Source organism: Nothobranchius furzeri, chromosome 12 (assembly GCF_043380555.1).
Source record: "Nothobranchius furzeri strain GRZ-AD chromosome 12, NfurGRZ-RIMD1, whole genome shotgun sequence".
Taxonomy (NCBI): domain Eukaryota; kingdom Metazoa; phylum Chordata; class Actinopteri; order Cyprinodontiformes; family Nothobranchiidae; genus Nothobranchius; species Nothobranchius furzeri.
Window position 1 is genome coordinate 19,786,415 of NC_091752.1, and position 19,791 is coordinate 19,806,205.

The 19,791-nt window shown below is 42.4% G+C and overlaps 1 protein-coding gene across 1 annotated transcript; it reads right to left on the reverse strand.

Annotated features, from left to right (window-relative positions):
• Window positions 1-595: 595 nt before the first annotated feature.
• Window positions 596-19,791, reverse strand: LOC107375718 (exportin-5). Its single transcript, XM_070542393.1, has 33 exons — window positions 19,511-19,791; window positions 19,048-19,169; window positions 18,904-18,976; window positions 18,686-18,823; window positions 18,220-18,402; window positions 18,110-18,136; window positions 17,828-18,013; window positions 16,236-16,312; window positions 16,116-16,160; window positions 15,919-16,009; window positions 11,713-11,796; window positions 11,481-11,606; window positions 11,304-11,394; window positions 11,086-11,214; window positions 10,860-10,975; window positions 10,618-10,773; window positions 10,041-10,082; window positions 9,861-9,950; window positions 9,585-9,784; window positions 9,408-9,504; window positions 6,422-6,603; window positions 6,167-6,267; window positions 5,975-6,071; window positions 5,748-5,884; window positions 5,549-5,646; window positions 5,432-5,478; window positions 4,276-4,382; window positions 3,977-4,036; window positions 3,807-3,898; window positions 3,626-3,733; window positions 1,883-2,020; window positions 1,587-1,751; window positions 596-1,428 (listed from the first exon to the last, which is right to left on the reverse strand). Exons 1-33 carry the CDS (start codon window positions 19,610-19,612, stop codon window positions 1,282-1,284), a joined length of 3,654 nt encoding a protein of 1,217 aa, XP_070398494.1. The 5' UTR covers window positions 19,613-19,791; the 3' UTR covers window positions 596-1,281.

The window sequence follows — 19,791 nt, forward strand, 5'->3', positions numbered from 1 at the left end:
GACTCTGACTCTGACTCTGTAACTATTTCCTTTACTTACAAACACTTAACACAAAAATATGTATTAACCACAAAACACTAAAAGTTTTTTAATCATTTTTACAAAGTTTTAGAGTACAAAGTTTTTTTTAATGAGAAAAACAGCAATGTTCACAAAAATACAAATCAACAGATGTGAGATAAATAAAAAAAAAGCTTTACTTTGTTTTTTGTGATAGTGTGGTGGTAACTCGGATTCAGTAAAACAGTCAGAATGTAGACACTGAATTAAAGAGAGGTTTAAAGCAAACACCAAACCTCTGAAATGTGAAACTACAAAACAACTTGGATTAAGCTACACATTATTCGCTAAGTCCATTCTTGAAAACTGTATACACTTTTATAAGCGAGACATCCAGAAGAGGGTCTGTTCGTGTATTTTGGCACAAAATTTGGCTGTTATATCAAAGATCAATGTGCCGTTTAATTCATTTATTTTTATCTCCTATGCAAACCTAAAGAGTTCTGAGGCGGCGTAGGTTGTTCTGATGTGACCAGACGAAAAACTGCAAACCAAAATTAGCTTAACTACCTGGTAATATCTGCAAAACAGCTGCTCCAGTGATAAATTCCTGCATCTACCATTCACTAAAACACAATCCTGTAGTTTATCCAGGGTTGCTTGGTTACTCCCTCATAAAAAAACAGAGGCAAACTAAAAGAACAGCGCATCAGGACTCTTTTGTTTCGTCCTACGGATGCAGCAGCAATAGCTTGGTCACACAACATATAAGCCAACGTAAACCGTTTAAATTATTTTACCTATCGTTCATACTTTTGTGCATAAAATGCATCCAGCTCCCATACAGAGCCGTACTCCCGTTCCCCTCACACGGCCGTAACAGTCCTCTTCTGCAGCTAACTCCTACACAGACATTTGATGCCAATTACTTCTCTTAAAATCAGCTCAAAGTTGTATTCCTGAATTCTGTGGCATGCTTACTGTGCAAGTGTAGTTATATCCCATTAAAAGTCAAAAAGCCTGAGAAATAATTATGAAAAAAATGGTTTCAAGAACCACTGAAAGAATGCTTGATCAGTTTTGGAGATGTTCTTTCAGCACAACCTGACAGATAATACTTTTTCACCCCTTCTAATTTTAATTTACAGGTCGATGGGAATGGAAATAATATAATAACGCACAAGTTACTCAGAGTGCGATACCGCTGGGTCACATGGCTTTTAGAGATGAGTTTGAACAAACAGGAGGGTGGCGAGGGAACATTTGTTCCACCGCTAGTTCTTACAGCGCATTATCCTCAGGGGTGAAGAGAGCAGAGAGGCCCAGCGGCTCCGTCGCCACTATATCCACGTCTGGTTTGGGGCTTTTGAAGAGCGACGGAAGGTTGCGGATATGAACCTCCTTCCTGAACTGCTGGCACAGAGCTTTCTGTTAGCAGGGGACAAGGAAAAGAGAGGTTAAACACATATCCAGATACACCAGAGCAGATTTACAGCACAGCCAGAACCACACTGCTGCTTTGCAGGGTCTGAAGCTGGGAAACACAAGAGCAGCACCGCTCTCTCGTGGCTGCACGGTGGAATTACCCCAACAGTTCCAGCAATCAGCTTCTTGAACTGGTCTTTTCTCTTCTTCTCTCCCGCCTTGTGGACACTGGGGTTCAGCAGCCTTTTATCATACTGGTCCAGAGCCTCCTTGCTGATATTTGGTATTTGAGTCATCACTCCTTTCAGCTCCAAGTAGCGAGGCCGCTAACATGGGCGGGGGTAAATGCCAAGTCAGAGGGAATGTTAAAAACTTCTCACTTGGATTACTACATATATAATCCTAAAAGCAGTGCTAACAAGAAACATTTGTGAAACTGGTGAAAAAGTTGCCTCACCAGGCTTTCGTAGATTTGAAAGGCCAGATTAGAGAGGGCCGAGTTGCAGACTTCGTGCTGCCCGTGAACGTGAAGGCCTCTGAGAACGCAGGTAAAGAACCACGCGACTGCTTCAGCGAGAAGATTACCAGATACGACCTGAAGAGAGAAGGAAATGTGGACACGGGACTTTTACAATCATCTCTCAAGTCACAGATAACAAAACACACGTAATCATCTAATAATGATCTGACTCATCTGAGCTCAGCCCAGTGGGTATTTATGTTCTCAACTGTGTTGTGTGTGTATGTGCATGTCACTGGGTGGGGGGGGGGAGTTTTTTTTTTAAATTGTCAACGACAATTGTGGGATATGCGGGGTCTTTTTAATCTGTACAGCACTCTGAGTTACATTTTCTGTATGAAAAGTGCTTTATAAATAAAGTCTGGTTTGATTTAAATTACTGACTTTTAGCACAGAAAAAAAAACCATTTAGGATGAAAAACTGGAATGTGCCAATCCAGGCAGTTTCTGAATATAACAGCTGAGAGCTAAGAACAGAAAAAACAATCTCCTTTCACAAGGTTTGTGGGAATATTTAGATGGTACATGGAGTAAAGATGACATCTTGTGGTCAAATTTGGGTACTGCAGCCCACGTATCACTCGGCATTTCCACTCGAATTGTAAGCGGCGTGTAACATGATAAGCATGCGAGCTCCCTTCCCACCGGAAACGTTTCAGATGTAAATCGACAGTTCCATGAAGCTGGCCCCAAATCACGAGAGAAATCTCCGGAGAATTGCGAAACCACACGTGATTTTGCCAATTAACAAGATAACAAGCAAGGAGAAAGATGGCAGCATTTATCCAAAAAGGTCTGTGGTTAATTTTCTGTTGACCTCAGCTATTGAGGTTTCACAGCAAAATACCTACTTTGTTTACTAGTTAAGCAACTGGAAAGCAGCATGAGACTTTTATTTTGAAAGTTTCCACATGTTTTACACTACTTTTGTGTTTGACTTCCTGTCTGGCCCGATGGGACCTCCTGAGCTTGACGTGTTCTGGAATTGTAGCACTTAAAACTAAACTACTCGAAGCGTAAATTCAGCAGAGCGACACTTAAACGTTTGGTGGAGAGGTCCAGTAAAACGCCACTTTAAGCCACTCCCCCTGCCCTACGTAGCTGTAACCAGTTACGGCCCAACACGACACGTGAAGACGAATCATACACAGTAAGTTGATAAGTAGATGAATACATTTCATTGTAATATGAAGTTGTTGGTAATTGAAAAAGTAGGCTGAGATATTTTTAGGGCCAATTATTTTTTTCTAATTCACCATTACCATTGTTAGCTCAGCGTTAGCATTAGCTGTGGCTTCTTATTGGTACAAGAAATAACTTCTAGGCTACTCCTGTCACTGGCTAACATTCTGTCCACAAAGCTGCTGCTCTTCACGAGCTGGAATCAAATTATATATGCCGGCGCTTCAGTGTTTGAGTTGCAGACGTGGCAACTTAGCGAGTTCACATTTAATTGGCTCAAGAACCAGAAAGTACGAAGGCGGAACAGATCGTCTATGTCACTTTTCGGCCTTTTGAATGGAGAAAAATTAACAACCCAGCCGGGTGAGAAGGAAATCCGTTTCATTGTAGCCGTCCTTCCAACAGGACTGAAACAGACTGTTTTGTGATTACTTTACAGTAAAATTTGTACTTATTGTGTAACTCACAAGAGTAAATATGTGGTGTTAAGTGTCCTACCTGTCGCAGAAGGGTCCAGCACACCATTGAAGCGGTGCGATGGCAGTTAGTAGCATCGTTCCACGACAGGGATGTGAAAGCAAGCGTCAAGAGAGACAAATAGATGTTCTGAAAGAGGAGAAACTGTGAGCTCTCCTGCGTTACAAAGTTCGGTTCCCTGATTTTTCTGTCTCAAACTGACCTCGTGCTTCATCAGACACTTTCCGAGCTCAGTCAGCTCATCCATGGGCGGAGAAGACGCCACCTGCACCGAGTCAGTTATCATGTCTTCCTCTGTGAGAGCACATGTCAATCTAAACCATCACTTTTCTCTGGCCTAATGAGCAAAACCACATGCAGTTTTACTCTTACCATCAACTTCTTCTTTATTTGATGCAGGTTCTGACACTTTTTTGGAAGTGCAGCTGACAGCTACAGATAAAGAACGAGTCTCATTACTGAATTTCCTCTTGTGAAAACTCAAGTCTCTACAGCTTAATCTCTCTCTACACAGCATGCAGGTAAAACAGTCTTGGACACATCAACAAACACTTGCAGATCGAGTCCATATCGGCCACCTTCTTGTCTTTGAAATCTTTTCTCTTCCAGTAAAAATAAAAGTGCACGAAAAGGCTGATTTAGATGCCATTGTAAATATTGAAATCACTCACTTAGAAGGTCCATAACCTCCCTGGTGATCAGGCGCACAAGCTCCTCCTCCAACATCTCCTGAGTCACCTCGATGTCCTGACAGGGCTCCTGCTCCTCATCCTCACCGCTAAAAATACAGTCACCAATAGCACCACATATTCTATTTATATCAAAAACAGATGGAAGTGGGATAATTGAATAGAAAAACATGTATCTCAGGTACTCTTCAGGGTCTATTAGATCATTCGATGTGGAAAAACAGACGCGTTTCGGTCGCGTATGACCTTCAGGGCATAAACCCTTTTGGTTTGCAGTTGTTATGCCCGGTCAAGCATCGGCTTTCTCTTGCGCAATAAAATACAATCCTCGAATCACCTGTTTTTCTTCCTCATCCTCATCGAATATTCGGTTTAAAACTTAAGGAACGGTAAAGCACCACTGATTCAGTTAGAGAGATTTTCTTAAAGGTGTTGAACACTCGCGTAATCAATACATTTCCAGTGGTCTCTAGTAGGAAGGAATGCCTTGTAAGTTGTACTCTGGGGAAGAAATACACCAGTGCACCATTTTCAGGAACTAGAAGTGAGCCACATCACAGCTGAGCTGCAGTATGTGGAGTTTTATTTCCTGATATTTCTACATCTTGCCTCAGATTGGATAAAAGCAATGAGACTACCACCACTGACTTGCAACGTTGACCTTTTATCTCCACAAATAACACAATACTGGAAGAGCTCTGCTGTGTGGTGAAGCTGCTAATGCTAGTAGTTAGCTTCTACTAGCAGAGATGTCCTCTGCCGTTTTCTGGACGCTACAGCAGTCTTCCCCGTTGCAAGTCAAGACAGATGAATCCATCAATGCTAATTGCATAGATCTGTCAGGATTTTCAAATCCTAAAGTTTCATCATCTATTTTCTATCAGAAGCTAATGCAGGAGACAGGTGTAGGAAACGATTTTCATGTTCAGCCTGCTTGAAAAACTCAGAGTAATAGATTATAATCAGAAATAACATTTAAAAAATAACTTTCCTGTGTTCCAAACCTTTAAAATACACAAATGGAACCACAACCTCGATTTTTTTCCTATGAATTTAAGCACATTCATGATTTTTTTTGTTAGTTCCCCAAAAATTTCCTGTTTTAAAACCATTTGTAAAACATTTTATAACAACTTACTTTACGGGCATCCTCTGGTTGATGACCTGCCACTTGGTGTTAAGTCTCTGGAATATGAAGCAGAAGTCATTAGAATAAAAAACAACAGTGGCTGTGCAAACAGAATGAGACTCTGACCTGAAGCATGTAAGTGAACAGAGGGCCCAGCAGGGGGCGTAGTAGACTCTCATAGTACTCTGGAGGACAGGAGAGCGCCAGTGGCTTCACAAACAGCCGTGCATTCTCGTTAAGGTAAATCTGGCTTAATGAATAATAATACAGAGAATAATACGCAAACACCAAATGTGGCGGGAAAACAGAAGATCACGTAGGATATGAAGCACTGGGCGAAGTCTGTGGTCGGGGACGTGATCGAGGGATGAAAACGCAGAGTCCGTTAGTCCTTCAGCCAGTTTCTCCACAGTGTAGAAGTCCTGCTGCAGGCCTGGGCCAGCTGCACCCAGGACATGGAAGCTGCACGCGGAGGCAGACGTTTATCAGACACACAAATAGGTGGGAACGATGCAAGATAAAAATAAGCAAAGCTGCCGTGTCAAAACACACCAGTTGTCATATAATGAGAAGAAAAATCTCTGCATGCGCTCCAGGCTGCTTTTATATACGGGAGCATCGTAAAAATCCAGAGGATGCTGAGGGAGACCTGGAAACCAAAAACGTTCAGACGATTTAGGTTTCAATAGGTTTCATGAGGAGGAAAATTTTATAAAAGCAAAAAATGCGGAAGGATTTTCTTACCGAGAATGACGTTCTTCTCTCCGTCCATCAATTCAAAAACTCTGGAGAAGGTCTCACTGAGATGAGCCACGTTTTCTGGTATGAGTAAAGCATTTTGAGTCCTGCAAAGGGACAGCAACGTTATTAGTTGAGTATTTTTAACCTATTTTAAGTCCAGAACTATGAATTTTTAGAATACGGCTTTTGTTGATGAAAGTTTCTAAAAGGTTAAGAAAAAACTAATCTTTTAGGAACTAAGAGCTCATCAGAATGTACCTGATCAGAGCTAGCAGGTTAGGCAGAAAGGCCAGGAACTGCTCAGCACAGGGGTTTCTGTAGATGGGGGCTCCAGCGGGAGTGTAGCCCCTCACAAAGCCCCCAGCCTTGGCTTCTTCCAGATCTGAAGGCCAATGTGCACGCTTCACCACAGCCAGCATGGCAAACAAGCAGAAGCTCAACTAGAAGGAAAAAGAAATGCAATGTAGCTGATAGTGTTAGAACTTAGGTCAAAAACAAGACCAGGCAGCCTTAAAGATCTGCTATTAGAACTCTGGACGCGGCTGCAATAAACTAGATTTGATCAGAAAAAAATAAAATAAAATAAACAGCGCTTGAAATTTCAACAGCAGAGACTGAGGGACATTTTGGTAAATGGCCTGTATTTGATATAGCGCCTTCTAAAGTCCTGGAACCCCCGCAGGGTGCTTTACAACACATTCAGTCACTCACACACACATTCACACCCCGGTAGGGATGCGCTACGATGTAGCCACAGCTGCCCTGGGGTGCACCGACAGAGGTCTCAGTTATTTGTTATTGTAAATGACTGGAGATTTGATCACTTAATACTTCCAAAGTAAATTCCTTTACTTTTAAAGGGGTCCTAGAAGACATTTTTTTCATTGAGGCTCGATAAAATAAATGAAATATTTTAGGGCTCAAAATGGCTCAGAAGCCCTGATAAATGCCAAACACAACCCCATAATAAACCCGGGTTTTCCCGCAGAAAACTTGAAAAGCCCGGAGGACCGTGAGGACAGGGGGGTGGGGGGATGAGCGTGACTTACCCCAGTTTCACACTGGAAGCATCAGCGGCGCGAAACGGCAGCAGAACGGTTTACTCGCAAACAAAGCGGTCCTTTTCACACCAGGAGAGTCTTCCCATCTGTACCGGGTCGGCCCGGGCCGGGTAGCGTAGGTTGTTTACATATCTGGGTGGCCTGGTATTTTTCCGGGCCAACCAAGGCTCATCCTCAGCCCTCTTCTCGAGGGGGTCTGCTTCAGGTCGACCAGGGCCAACACACCCACTGCTGACAGCAAATTCACACCTTCCATTAGGGCAAGCCTCTGATTGGTGGGTAGCATCAGCCCACATGGGCTTAAGGCAGGGATGTGTGGAATCAACCGGGCCAGGCTGGGGCCGACCCGGTACAGATGGGAATGGCCCATTAGCCACGGCACGGCTTCCTCGCTGTGCTCTTCGTTGGACTCGCAAGATCACAAGATCCCTCGAGACTTCCAACTTCCTCCTCGCTTGACTCTAGGGCTGAAATGAATCTTCGAATGATTCGATTCAATAAATTCCCCGATTCATTTTTTACTGATTCGAAACGTCGCTAAATGTGCGAACCACAGTCTGAACACATTTAACTGGCAACCTATGTGGTAATTTATGTGCTGTGGAGGAAAATCAAGAAACCAGCAAAGACACAAACCATTGTAAAAGGCAGAAACTGTCCAACGTTTTGGCTCAAGAGTGAAACTGCGAGCAGAATTGCTAGCGCTAAGCTAGCCAGTTGCACGCTTACAATCAAGTGGGGTTCAGAAAAAATGCGATGGTTGTGAATGACTAAACTCTACAAGCAGAAGAAATCTCTCCATCATCCCGTTTATTTGTGGATGTCTGCAGCGGTGTGGGGCAGAGATGCTGCAGCTACCTGGAGTCTGGGTTGTTGCTATGAGTCTGCACCACGCAACGCATCAGGTTTATGGCAAGCCATTGTAGCATGTAATTTACAAATGCTTCTATATTTGAATAGTTTACACTGGATCATGTTGCCAACCCATACATAATGCAATATATATGCCACCATTACATTATTACCAGTAGAAATTAAATGTTATCATTTCCAGTAGCTTATTACTGAAAATGTGAATGAAATAATTACCTTCTATTGATCCTATGCAGACATATTTAGATATGTTACTTTGACTAAGATGAGTGATATTAGCACAAACCTAAAATGTAATTATATATCAAATTTTGTTCCATATAATATTCATTAACTATAAATATCAGCTAGGAAAGAGGGAACTAGACAACGCCAATTTAATACATATTGAGCCCTTAATAATTTTGTTGTTTTATTTTGGTATTTTTAGCAGCAGACCACTGTCTCATTTCACGTCGTAAAATAGAATATTTGATCAATCAGGATGATTGGATAGAAAATTCAAAAACTAAAATATTCAATAGCTGCAGCCCTACTTGACTCGCGAGATCACAGGATCCCACGAGACTTCAATCTGCCGTTAAACCAAAAAGAAAGAAATCACGCTTTATATCGATGTTTGATGTCTATATGATGTTGTTCCTCTCCAATGCCAGGATTAAAGCCTTGAAAAACACCCCGCTGCACTTCTGGAATGAAACTGGGAGTAAATAAGCTGTTGGGTCACACGTAAGCTACAAATATATGAAATTGCATCGCTGCTGTACTTTTATTTAGAAAATCACCAGGGATTTTACACTGAAACCGTGTGTGATTTCCTGTCTGGCCCTATGCTAAGTGGGTAAATGGACGTGTCCCAGAAGCGGCTTGCAGCAAAAATTTTACCCGATCCCATCTTTAGCGGACCGCTGCTTATGGAGCACGCCTGAAAATAGTCGCGTTGCAGCTGGTTTGAAACACTCCATAGACGATAATGGATTCTACTTGAAGCTGTGACATTCCGCTGCCGTTCCGCGCCGCTGATACTTTCAGTGTGAAACCGGGTTAGGCTTCCTGTGTTAACAACATATTAGAATTCTAGAACATGATTTAAGGTGGTCATTTTAGGATTTTCAGCATTTAGTGGATGCTTTTTGCTTTACCGATTGTCCTTTACCTAAAAAATAAATAAATAAACAATTTGTGTAAAATCCCTTTTCAAGGTAAAAAAAAAAAAAAGAACTACTCCTAAAATCAGACTGACACAAACTGATCTACATTAATTCTTCAAAATGTTTCACCATTTTCTCACGTAAAAACTAAATACTTACTCGACTCCGGTTTGGACCTGCTGTATCTTCAACATTCCCAGCCACCGCCTGATCAGCTCCAACAAAGGACAGGAACTTAATGGGGTCCCAAATCACACTGGAAAAAATAAATAAATAAAAAAGGTTAAAATCTTGTATGGCATGAAAAAAGACAAAAAAAAAAAAAAAACCTCTGACCTTCTCATCTCCTCTGAGGTCCACTCTGCGACCACCGAGGCCATCAGCTCATCCAGAAAAGCCTTCTGCTTTTCAAAGTTTTTAAACTGGTTACTGATGAGCACCAGAGATTCTATCAGAGAGCCTTTCTCCATGTAGGTCAGCATCGTGTTGCTGGAAAACAGCTCTTTTACATCGTTGTAAAACATTTCAAAGCAAGGCTGTGGGAGAAAAATACACCAAAGTCACATTAGCGTTCACCACAAACACAAGAAACTGGGATAGAAACATTTTTACCAAAATAAACTGTGGGTAGTCTCGGCATATCTTTATGACCGAGGAGCAGGCGTGTCTCCTCACGCTCTTCACCGATCGAGTCCAAGTTGTCTTAAAAATAAAACACCATTGGTGATTTAGTCTTTTGATCATGAAGGATTTAGAAAAAATATTATATCCAGTTGTGAAATGACAACTCACCTTGCTTTCCGGACCAAGTTCAAATGTAATGGCTTTAAAGAGCTGGAGTCAAAACAATCAGATATTATTAAAGGGGAACTAGGCAGTCTGGGCAATCTTTTAGCACCCCTTAGTGTCCATTTGTAGAGCCAAAAGCTTCATATAACAGCTGAAATATCTCCCCAGCCTTTCTTTGTGTCTACAGGAATGATTAACTTCGAAAGTAACAATTAAGCTGTGTTCATGGTCTAAAACATGCAGGAAGCAGACTACAGTGCCATATGTCAGCTCAGTTTTTTTTTTAAGTCCCAACAGAAAAGCCTGCCAGTCTGAAATGGCCACAGGGGGCGATAGAGGTTGTGTTCCTTTCATCAACTCTGTAAAAGGGTCATTTTAGCACATACTGGCTCAAGGAAATTATTTAAATATAAGAAAAAGTTGCAAAGTGTCCCTTTAAATTAACCATTACAAGTGCAAAGGGCAGCACTGAAAAGCTGCAACTCTGGAGAGGTGCTCAGTCCCTGAGATGTTTCAAATAGTTTAGTAGTTCAAATAAAGTAACATCCCATTAACTCTTACTGATAATACGTTTTCTAACCTTGGAAAGGACCTGAGGAAGGAACTGTGGTCTGTGGATTACGAATGGAAAGAGAGCAGAGATGTTGCTGAGGACACAGGACAGGATGAGCGGATCTCTGGTGTCGTAGTTCAGCACGGCCTGCAGCAGCTCCATGCTCTGATCGATCGGCAACTTCTGCACAGTTTGAGGCAACACCATCAAAATAATAAGCGTTATTATTTAATTCCTTCTCAATCCATGACTTTTCTTAAGTTTGTCACCTCTTCCTCCAAACTTTTCATGATCTGGGATGACACGCACTCCATTAAGACTGTTGCAGCGTCCCACTGGATCACTGATGGGGACAGTATGGAGCACAAGCCCTCTACAGTCTTAGCTGGAGAAATGGGTTTCATTAAAAACAAATAAATAAACCTCATTATCAACAAAGCTTGACTTTTGCATAATAAATTTGCTAGTTGGTGAAGGATGAGCCTGTACGCTTACACATGGTGTCTCCAGGATTGATCGGGCTGGCGATCTGATATAGTAACCATTCTGCTGCCATCTGAAAACCCTCTAGTGGAACGATACGACTCACACACCTCACAATGTCTCCCTGCTGTGATCGATATGCTTGAAAGCACACACACACACACACAAAAGCAATGTTAAGACAAAGGCGCCGGTTCTGGGAGATGTACAAATGAACCAATAACACCTACTGGAGAAGAAAAAGTTGAAGTCTTGGTCGTTGTCGAAGTCGATACGGGAGTACTCACAACTAGGGCTGTCATTTCTCGACGGGAAGCCAGTCTGAAGAGAGCAGAATCAACAACAATAAAATGAATTTATTTTCATGCTCATCATCTTGTTGATGTCACTCACGTCGGGTTTCTCACCTTCACAAGGTTGGTCATGGCTGCTTTCAGGTATTTGATGGCCGCTTCCCTGACAACTGCAACTTTTGACAGAGTCTCGTGTCTGAACAAAGACGCCCATGTCGACACGGTGCAGGATTTTAAAAGCTGCAAAAAGCAGGATTCACACAGAAACAATTAATGCTACCCATAATCTGATTTTAAAAAAAATCTAAAATAAAGTTTTCCAAGGAGGGAATGAAGAACATCTCACCTGACTGGAATGTGTAGTGAAGGCAAATAAGGCCTCTAAGTACTTGCCGAGGTTTGCAGGTACTTCTACCTCTACACTGGAGCCCTGTGGAGAGAGTCCCTGCTTATTAACCACAAAGAGAAAACTAGGGCTGCACGATATTAGGAAAACCTGCGATTAGGGCTGCAACAACGAATCGATAAATTCGATGAAAATCGATTACTAAAAGCGTTGGCAACGAATTGCGTCATCGATTCGTTGTGTCGCACAACTCTTCCAAAAGCGCCCCCCCCCCCTTCCCGCCCGCCGTTGCGCGCAGACCAGAGCAAGTCAAATCAGCGCGAGGGAGAGCTGCAGATCAGCGTGAGGGAGAGCCGGTACCGGCAGATCAGCGCGAGGGAGAGCCGCAGATCAGCGCGAGGGAGAGCCGCAGATCAGCGTGAGGGAGAGCCGGTACCGGCAGATTAGCGCGACGGAGAGCCTGCAGACTTGCGCTGCTGCGAACCGGTTCCGCATTGTTGTGCAGCGATCCAGGCAGCTGCCTCCAGCGCACGGTCCATTCTCAAAGTGGCGCAACCAAAAAACTATAATTAGCACACGATCATTCTTGTCTGCACATGTTCTCTATTTTCTGTCTTATTTGTGCCTGAAGCTCGCTACTGCGGAGCTCATCACCTGTGCTGTGGTGATGTCACCTCACGCAGCATCGAAAACGCGCTCTGCGCTTTTCGGTCAGGAGATCCCTTTGATCTGCTCAAAAGTAACTGATGAGGTGAAAAGGTAAGAATCCAGGCAACAGATTTTCTGGAGGATTAAGAGGAGATGCAGGAAGATGAGAGACAGACAGGACAGGAAAATAGTTAAATAAAAACAAGAAAACAAAACAAAGTGTTGAAAAGTAAAATGTAGGTAGATTTATCTCCACTACACGTTTTTACCTGTATAAAGCAATAAGTTATACACTTTATATTTATACATCTGATACAATTCAGATCACCTTCAAAACTCAGTCACACACCCAGGGCCGTTTCAAGACATTTTGGGGGCCAAGGCAAAATGCCCCCCCCCCCCCCCCCATAACTGGGCTCCCCAGAAGCCTCTGTGTAATTCATACCCTCTCCAGGAGTGTTAGTTATACGGTGTTTATAAAAGCCCCTCAGGCATTACTGACATGTTCTAATTTTATCAGGTGAAAAACTAAATTATCAGACATGCTGTCTCATCTGCTGCTTTTGTAAACTTGCAAAAAGTAACAAAACCATTTGAAAGCCACTATTTGTGGATTCTCTGAAAGTTTCCATGGAGTGTGTGACAACTTATTTTTTCATTGATCCTATCGTCTAATCTCACATCTGAAACAAGCATCCTTAATAATCTGTGCACAGGAAGCTTACCGATGCTGTAGTAAAACAAAAGGTATAATAATTTATTATTAATAAAACCTTGTTGCAGCACTAAAGCAGAAAAATGAGATTTTGCATTAAATATGAAAATATTTACATATGAATTGTTTTAGAGCCCTTTTATTGGCAGAATCTGATATTAATTTAGTTCTTACAAAAAATAGGTCCCAACATGGTTTGTGTGGCGTTGCCATAGTGTGACGTCATAGGCACAGATCCCCTGTCCTCTTGTTTGGAAATGGAAATATGATCACCCTACATTAAACAAACTGTCCACCCGGGCTTTTGCTCTGCACAGAGACGCTTCGCTGCCTATGACTGAACGTCAGTTGAGAGTCAGTCTCATGCAGACTGACCAATGAAGAGAGGGCCTCAAGTTAAGACCCTCTCCTCATTGGTCAGTCCACACGAGGTGGGTCAAAGGTTACTCTGGGCGGGTTACGTGTTGTCAGGCATTCAAGTATTGAGTATATTTACTGCATATTACAGTAAAATATTCTGTATGTGACCACATTATGGTGATCCTCGGGTCGTGATGATGGAGCCCTTGAATATTGTTGCCCAGGGTACAACAAAGTGTTAATCTGGCCCTGGTTCCGCCGTCACATTCCCGCAGAAACTGGTTGATCACACCAGGGCCAGACTACTAGCATGTGGTTTTACAACCACAATGTCCTCGGAAGCAAAAACGCTTTTAAAAGGGAGGGAGGAGTCCTAACTGTTGCTGCAGGCGTGTTGTGTGAGAGTGCAGTTATATACTGGTTAATATATTTTTGGGTTCAGTTGCTTTCATGTGGCCTAATGTGAGTCTATTTGGGATCATTGGAATGATCAGCAGCATTTCTTGATGTGACTTTATGGCAGTTGCCCAGGGCATCATCACAAGGAGGATGGCATTCATTTACTTTTGTTTTATTTGGTATTTTTTCAGTCATTTTTGGAAATAGTGATCAATTTTGATTAATTCACAGCCTGTGTTTAATTACATTTAAAATAAATGTCAACAGATGAGATCAAACAAAACAGATGAGAATTGCCCTTAAGCTGTTTAACTTGGACCAAGCATTTTAGGTCACAGATAGATGTAGCTTAGGGTATCTGTCTATACACCTTATAAGACAATTTAGGTGATGGCATGTTGCTTTTCTGCTATTGAACTGTTTTCTAATAATGTTGTGTTAAATAAAGTGAAGGAAGGAGAGAAATAACGTTTCCCTAGCAGTTTTTAAAAATTTCCCCATTTAATCCGATTAATCGATTAATCGTGTCGAGACCCCATCCGATTAATCGATTATCCAAATAATCGTTTGTTGCAGCCCTACCTGCGATATTTGATAACAGTGCTTAATATTGCGATATCGATATTACTCACGATAAATGAACAAATACTAAAGTATGCAGTGTTGATGTCGTCTGGCTGTGATGGCTGCTCTGGGTTCAAAGCAAACAAAAACTAATGCATGACATAAGATTTTTATTGCAAAAATATGCAGCTGCACCTGCTACTGTATTAGCAGCTGCACCTGCTACTGTATTAGCAGCTGCACCTGCTACTGTATTAGCAGCAAAACAACAAACTGCATGCATGCAGTTTCTCAGTGACTTTAAAACATCACCTCCACCATAAAACTTTTTCTGATGCTCCAAATACAGAAAAACATCCCTTACCAGGTTTTTTTTGAATAAATAGTTTAAATGTTAAATAATAGTTAACATCACTTAAATGCAACAGCAAATTCTCTCATTGCTACTGAGCATTTTCTCCACTTATGTGGTTATGATATAAGGCTGTTGCTGTAATTGGGAAGTGACCTGTGCTGGGCCAAACTAGGAGAATATTAAGATTTTCTGAGGGAAAAACAATTGTCTACCTATAAGAAGAGGAACTGGCAAAAAAAAAAAAAAAACCTACATGGAAAATATGTGAAAACTTTTTTTTTAACCCCAAATTGAACAAGTTTACCTAGAACTTAAAAAGCAGCTCAGATGATGAAACTGCAACTGTGATTCTGGTAACAAGCTAACAAATTGAACTAGCTCCTCTAAGATAACCGGCTAGCAGAGCTTCTGACTGACAGTTTATGTGCAGCAGCAAATCAACTATCCTGATTAACAAGGTTATAAAAGCTCATAAATGAAAAATCACTTTGATGTGTGGGGGAACTTTTCCAGGCCCTCTTTAGCAGGGTGGGACTGGGAGGAGAGTGCTGTAGCCTTTTAGCTGGAAGCTAACCGGAGCCTGGGCTAACCACCCGGTGGAACACTAGCGACATGGAGGTAGGTGGGTTGGTTCACCGGCACGTGTCGGAGTCAGCCCGGTTATTATCAGCTGCTTAACGACACCGAGCGGGTTCACGTTCACGTTTGAAAGCAGCGCTGATTCCAGAAACCTCAGCACAAAGTGCGTTCGTTAATCTGAGCCAGCATGACGAACAAGGGAAGCGAACGTCAGCGGAAAGCGGGGGCGGCGGAGATAGTGGAATTTTGGGGTAAGGGTCTACGTAGGGGGTGGGCGTATTACGTGAACGGACCCATCTGATTGGCCGCATATCAGAGGGGCTACATTTGATTAGTCAAATAATACTTCCGCGTAAAAAAACAGAGCCGGTTTACAAAAAGTTGATGTATAACACCGATGGAAATGTTTGAACCAAACATTTATCGCCGTTTTTGACGTGCTTTGCGATGGGCCTTTCGCACGTCCTGTTATCACGATAACGATAAATTTTTTATATTGTGCAGCCCTAGAGAAAACCTAAGCAGCTACAAAACAGTTATTTCACATGTCTGAGTCTACATGAAGGACAAACAAGGACAAACTTACCACTAATGAGCAAAGCTGGAATCCTAACGCACACAAAACTTGACAGAGCCTCTTTAAGAAAACGTAACGCCGCTCTGCCATCTCCACGGCTCTAGAAGTACATGAAAGGGTTGGTCTATAACTCATAGCCAGATGTGGTCAACAGCCTAACATCTGTTACAATTTTTCATTAATGGAAGCCTTAAGTCCTAACTTACTGTGGGTCTGAGGAATTCGAGCATATCACGAGTCCATCTGCGGTTCTGTGCACAGGCAAACTGTTTAACAGCTGTGGAAAAGTTTGGCGTGAACTCAAAATGGAGCAGAGGTTTACTCACTGGGCTGCACAGAGAATGTAGTGGATGGCCACGTCATGAAACAGCAGCATGAAGGGCTTCCTCTCCTCCAGTTTGCCCTGTGACATCATCAAAAAAAAACATTTTAAAGACCTCAAACCTAGCAACTTAACTGCAGGAAAACTGAGTTAAACCGGCTCCTGATCAGCAGAGAAACAGAACACATTGTGTTAATAAATACATAGCTGTTCTGGCCAAACTTTCACACTGTCTGCTTAGAGTTTTCTGCTTTTTTTTTCATGCTACCACGAGCCAAATGAACACGGTGCCCAAAAACTTTTACATTGCAGATGGAGATATTTTGGTTTCAGAGTATAAAAAAAGGTTTTAAACAGCTTCCATCTGCTGTTATTGACAAAATTTACAAACTTTTGATGGCATCAACGCAAGATACTATGAAGGAACTTTAAAGAAGACATTTTACAAGATTCAATGCCAATTTCCCTGTTTGTGACATCACAGAAGGGGACTTTATGAAACAACTTGTTTAAGCCACTTCATTTCTAAAACCAAATACTGACAGAAAACATTTGCATTTTGCACAATATATCCTCTTTAACTCTGAAATCTTACCTAAAGCTATGTTGCTCTAGCTTAGTGAACCAGACCAACCTCTGCAGCCCCTAGCAGCATTCTGGCTGGCAAATTACAGCTCTCTGTAGGGGGTTTCCACCATTGTGGAACAATCATGGCACTCTATCCACTTTGTGGGCCTATCACAGCGCTCCATTTGTCTGGTGAGTGGGATGACGTGTCTCGATCTTGCTTTCAATTAAAAAAAATTTTTTGGGGGGAAAAAACCAAGGGAATTCCTTCATGAGCTGAGGATGTGGTGTGACCAAATATGGTTAAATGGGCGTTTCTGTATGTAAATGACTGAACAGACACAAGCACCTGGGTATGAACGATAAACGTGGGATTTATCGTTAGACGATTGCGAAGAAACGTACGTAGGAGAGGCCACCGCATGTTTCATAAATCAGGACTTTTACCGTTCCTACGAACATTCTACATTTCGTTTATAGAAAGAAATATAGGAATATTTCTACAAACATTTGATGAGTGAGGGCTCAGAGGTGTTGCTTCCAGCTGTAAATACGGAAGTGGTGAGGACGGCTTAAGGTGCTATACATTCATAAGCCTCTAGATGATGGTGTTGGATAAAAAAGCTCCAGATTTCTGCTTTAAGTCCAAATAAAGCTTTATTTATAGCTCTGCTAGTCTGGAGCACTTTAAAGTTAAAGTCCCATTAGTTGTCACACACACAGGTGTGTGTGCGAAATTTGTTCTCCGCATTTGACCCATCCCCTGGGGGAGCGGTGCGCTGCAGACAAGCCGCGCTCAGGAACTATTTGGTGGTTTAACCCCCCAATCCAACCCCTTAATGCTGAGTGTCAAGCAGGGAGGCATTGGGTCCCATTTTTTCAAAGTCTTTGCTATGACCCGACCAGGAATCGAACCCCTGATCTCCCAGTCTCAGGGCGGACACTCTACCACTAGGCCACTGAGAAAGGTGAAGACACACCATGACACACCAACTAAACTAAAGTAACACTTATTTTCCTGCGACTCACCTTCCGACTCAAAGCGATGAGCAGACACTCCGAAGCTTCCAGCTGCAGCTCTGGTTCAACCAGCAGTAGGCACAACATCTCCAGCAGCTTACAGTTTCCGCTGGTGATGTGCACCAATGACACCCAATCTATGTAGCCTGCGAGTGTGTTGAGCACCGCCACGGCAACGCGACAGTGAGCTTTGGCCTGCATGTTTGTAGGCAAAACATCAGAGACAATGAGACAAGTGAAATCAAGGTGGCCACGTTGAGTTTAGTCTAGATGTTGCTTTTTTTTTTATACCTGCAGTTCACACGCGGGCACCACTTTCTAAATGACAAAGAAAAATCAAATTCAGCCGTTCAAAACTCAATAAAGTTAAAGAAAAGTACCAAAGTTTGGACCACACTGACCACTATGCGATATTCCTCAACTTGAATACGCAGAATAGTCAACAGGAAAGTGAAGATTCTTTCCATGTTTTGAGTGAGCGTCTGCTGGATGTCCCTGCGCCGCTGACTGGGCAAAGTCTGGAAAGTGATGACATCCTCTGCCAGCCTCAAAAGGATCAGCATGACCAGTTCTGTCTGCGTCTCCTGTGACATATACATTTTTATTCTATTTTATACACTTCATCTCAAGGGAGGTTGTATTTCTTAGGTCAACCGATTCAATAAAACTGTTAATGTTGACAGGGGAGAGATGAAGACACCTGTTGTACAGTGGCCAAGTCTGAGCAATGACGTCATATGAAAACGAGCGTGATAAATCCCCCACAGGAGTACATTTGTTTACGAGGCATTACATAATCCTATTTAAATTGAATCCAAAGTGGTTAAGGAAAAAAGCAACACTTCCTGGACCATACATGTCACTCACCCCCCGACTGGTAAGAGCCTCCATCTCCTCCAGCATATCCGGCCAATTCTGAGGCCACTCTCTCTTGATCATTTCCACGATTATTCGAGATAGGCCATCTTTGATGTGTCTCTCTTCCTCCATGATAGAACAGGTACCCTGATAAGAAGGGAAAGTGACAGATACTGAAGACAGTCAGGGCTGACGTTTCATCTGAACTATTTTACTCTTTCACCTACAGAAGACAGCAGCTGCATGGCACACTCTTTTAACTGGACTTTCTCTTGTTGCTCCATGTTGTTCCACCGATACCTGAAAGGTGAAAATAAATGAAAATCATACGTGCTTTATTCTTTGTTTATCTGTGTCAGTGGTCCACCTACTTGATGACGTGCTCCAGGATTTGCAAACCAAAGTGTCTCACCAAAGCTGGGTGGGTTTTGTCAGCTAACCGAAGGCCACATGGGACACAAAGGGTGCTGGACTCTTTAAAGTCTTCACAGAACTGAGCAAGATAAACTTCTTTATTTTATAGGCAGTTAAATTAATTTGATGTTATTTAATCTCAGTATCAACACCTCTAAGTGGAATTCACCTGTTCATGCAAAGGCTTGTAAACGCAACAACAAATGAATGAGCTAATTCAAGTAAAATTATGTAATCATTTACGTGATAATAATGCTAAACCAGAACTTGCTACATGCTGTTACGAAGATATTACTACATAAAATACCAGTAATTGATTCGGTTAAGTGGGCTAATAATGTTTCCCTTGAAAACAGCAAGAAATTACTAGCTTCGCTAACGAGTAGTGGCTAACTAGCTAGCAACCGGTAACGATGCTACCTTTAGGGCCTCCATTCGGTCAACTTGGCTTGTTTCTGCATCCATCATCATAAGCACAGCTTTTGTAAGCTGATCGCACATGGCAGCCACCGGCTCAGCCATGACTTCAGGTAGCGTCTGTCACACCGTTAAAGACGAAAGCAAGCAACCTCCTTAAGCAAAACCACCACAAGAAGCGTGCAGCAATGGGAAGCGCCAACGTGCAGAAAACGCGAAGCTGCTTTTTGGTTTGAATCCTTCGGCTTGCCGTTGAGGGGAACTCTGGATGTTGTAGTTTAAAG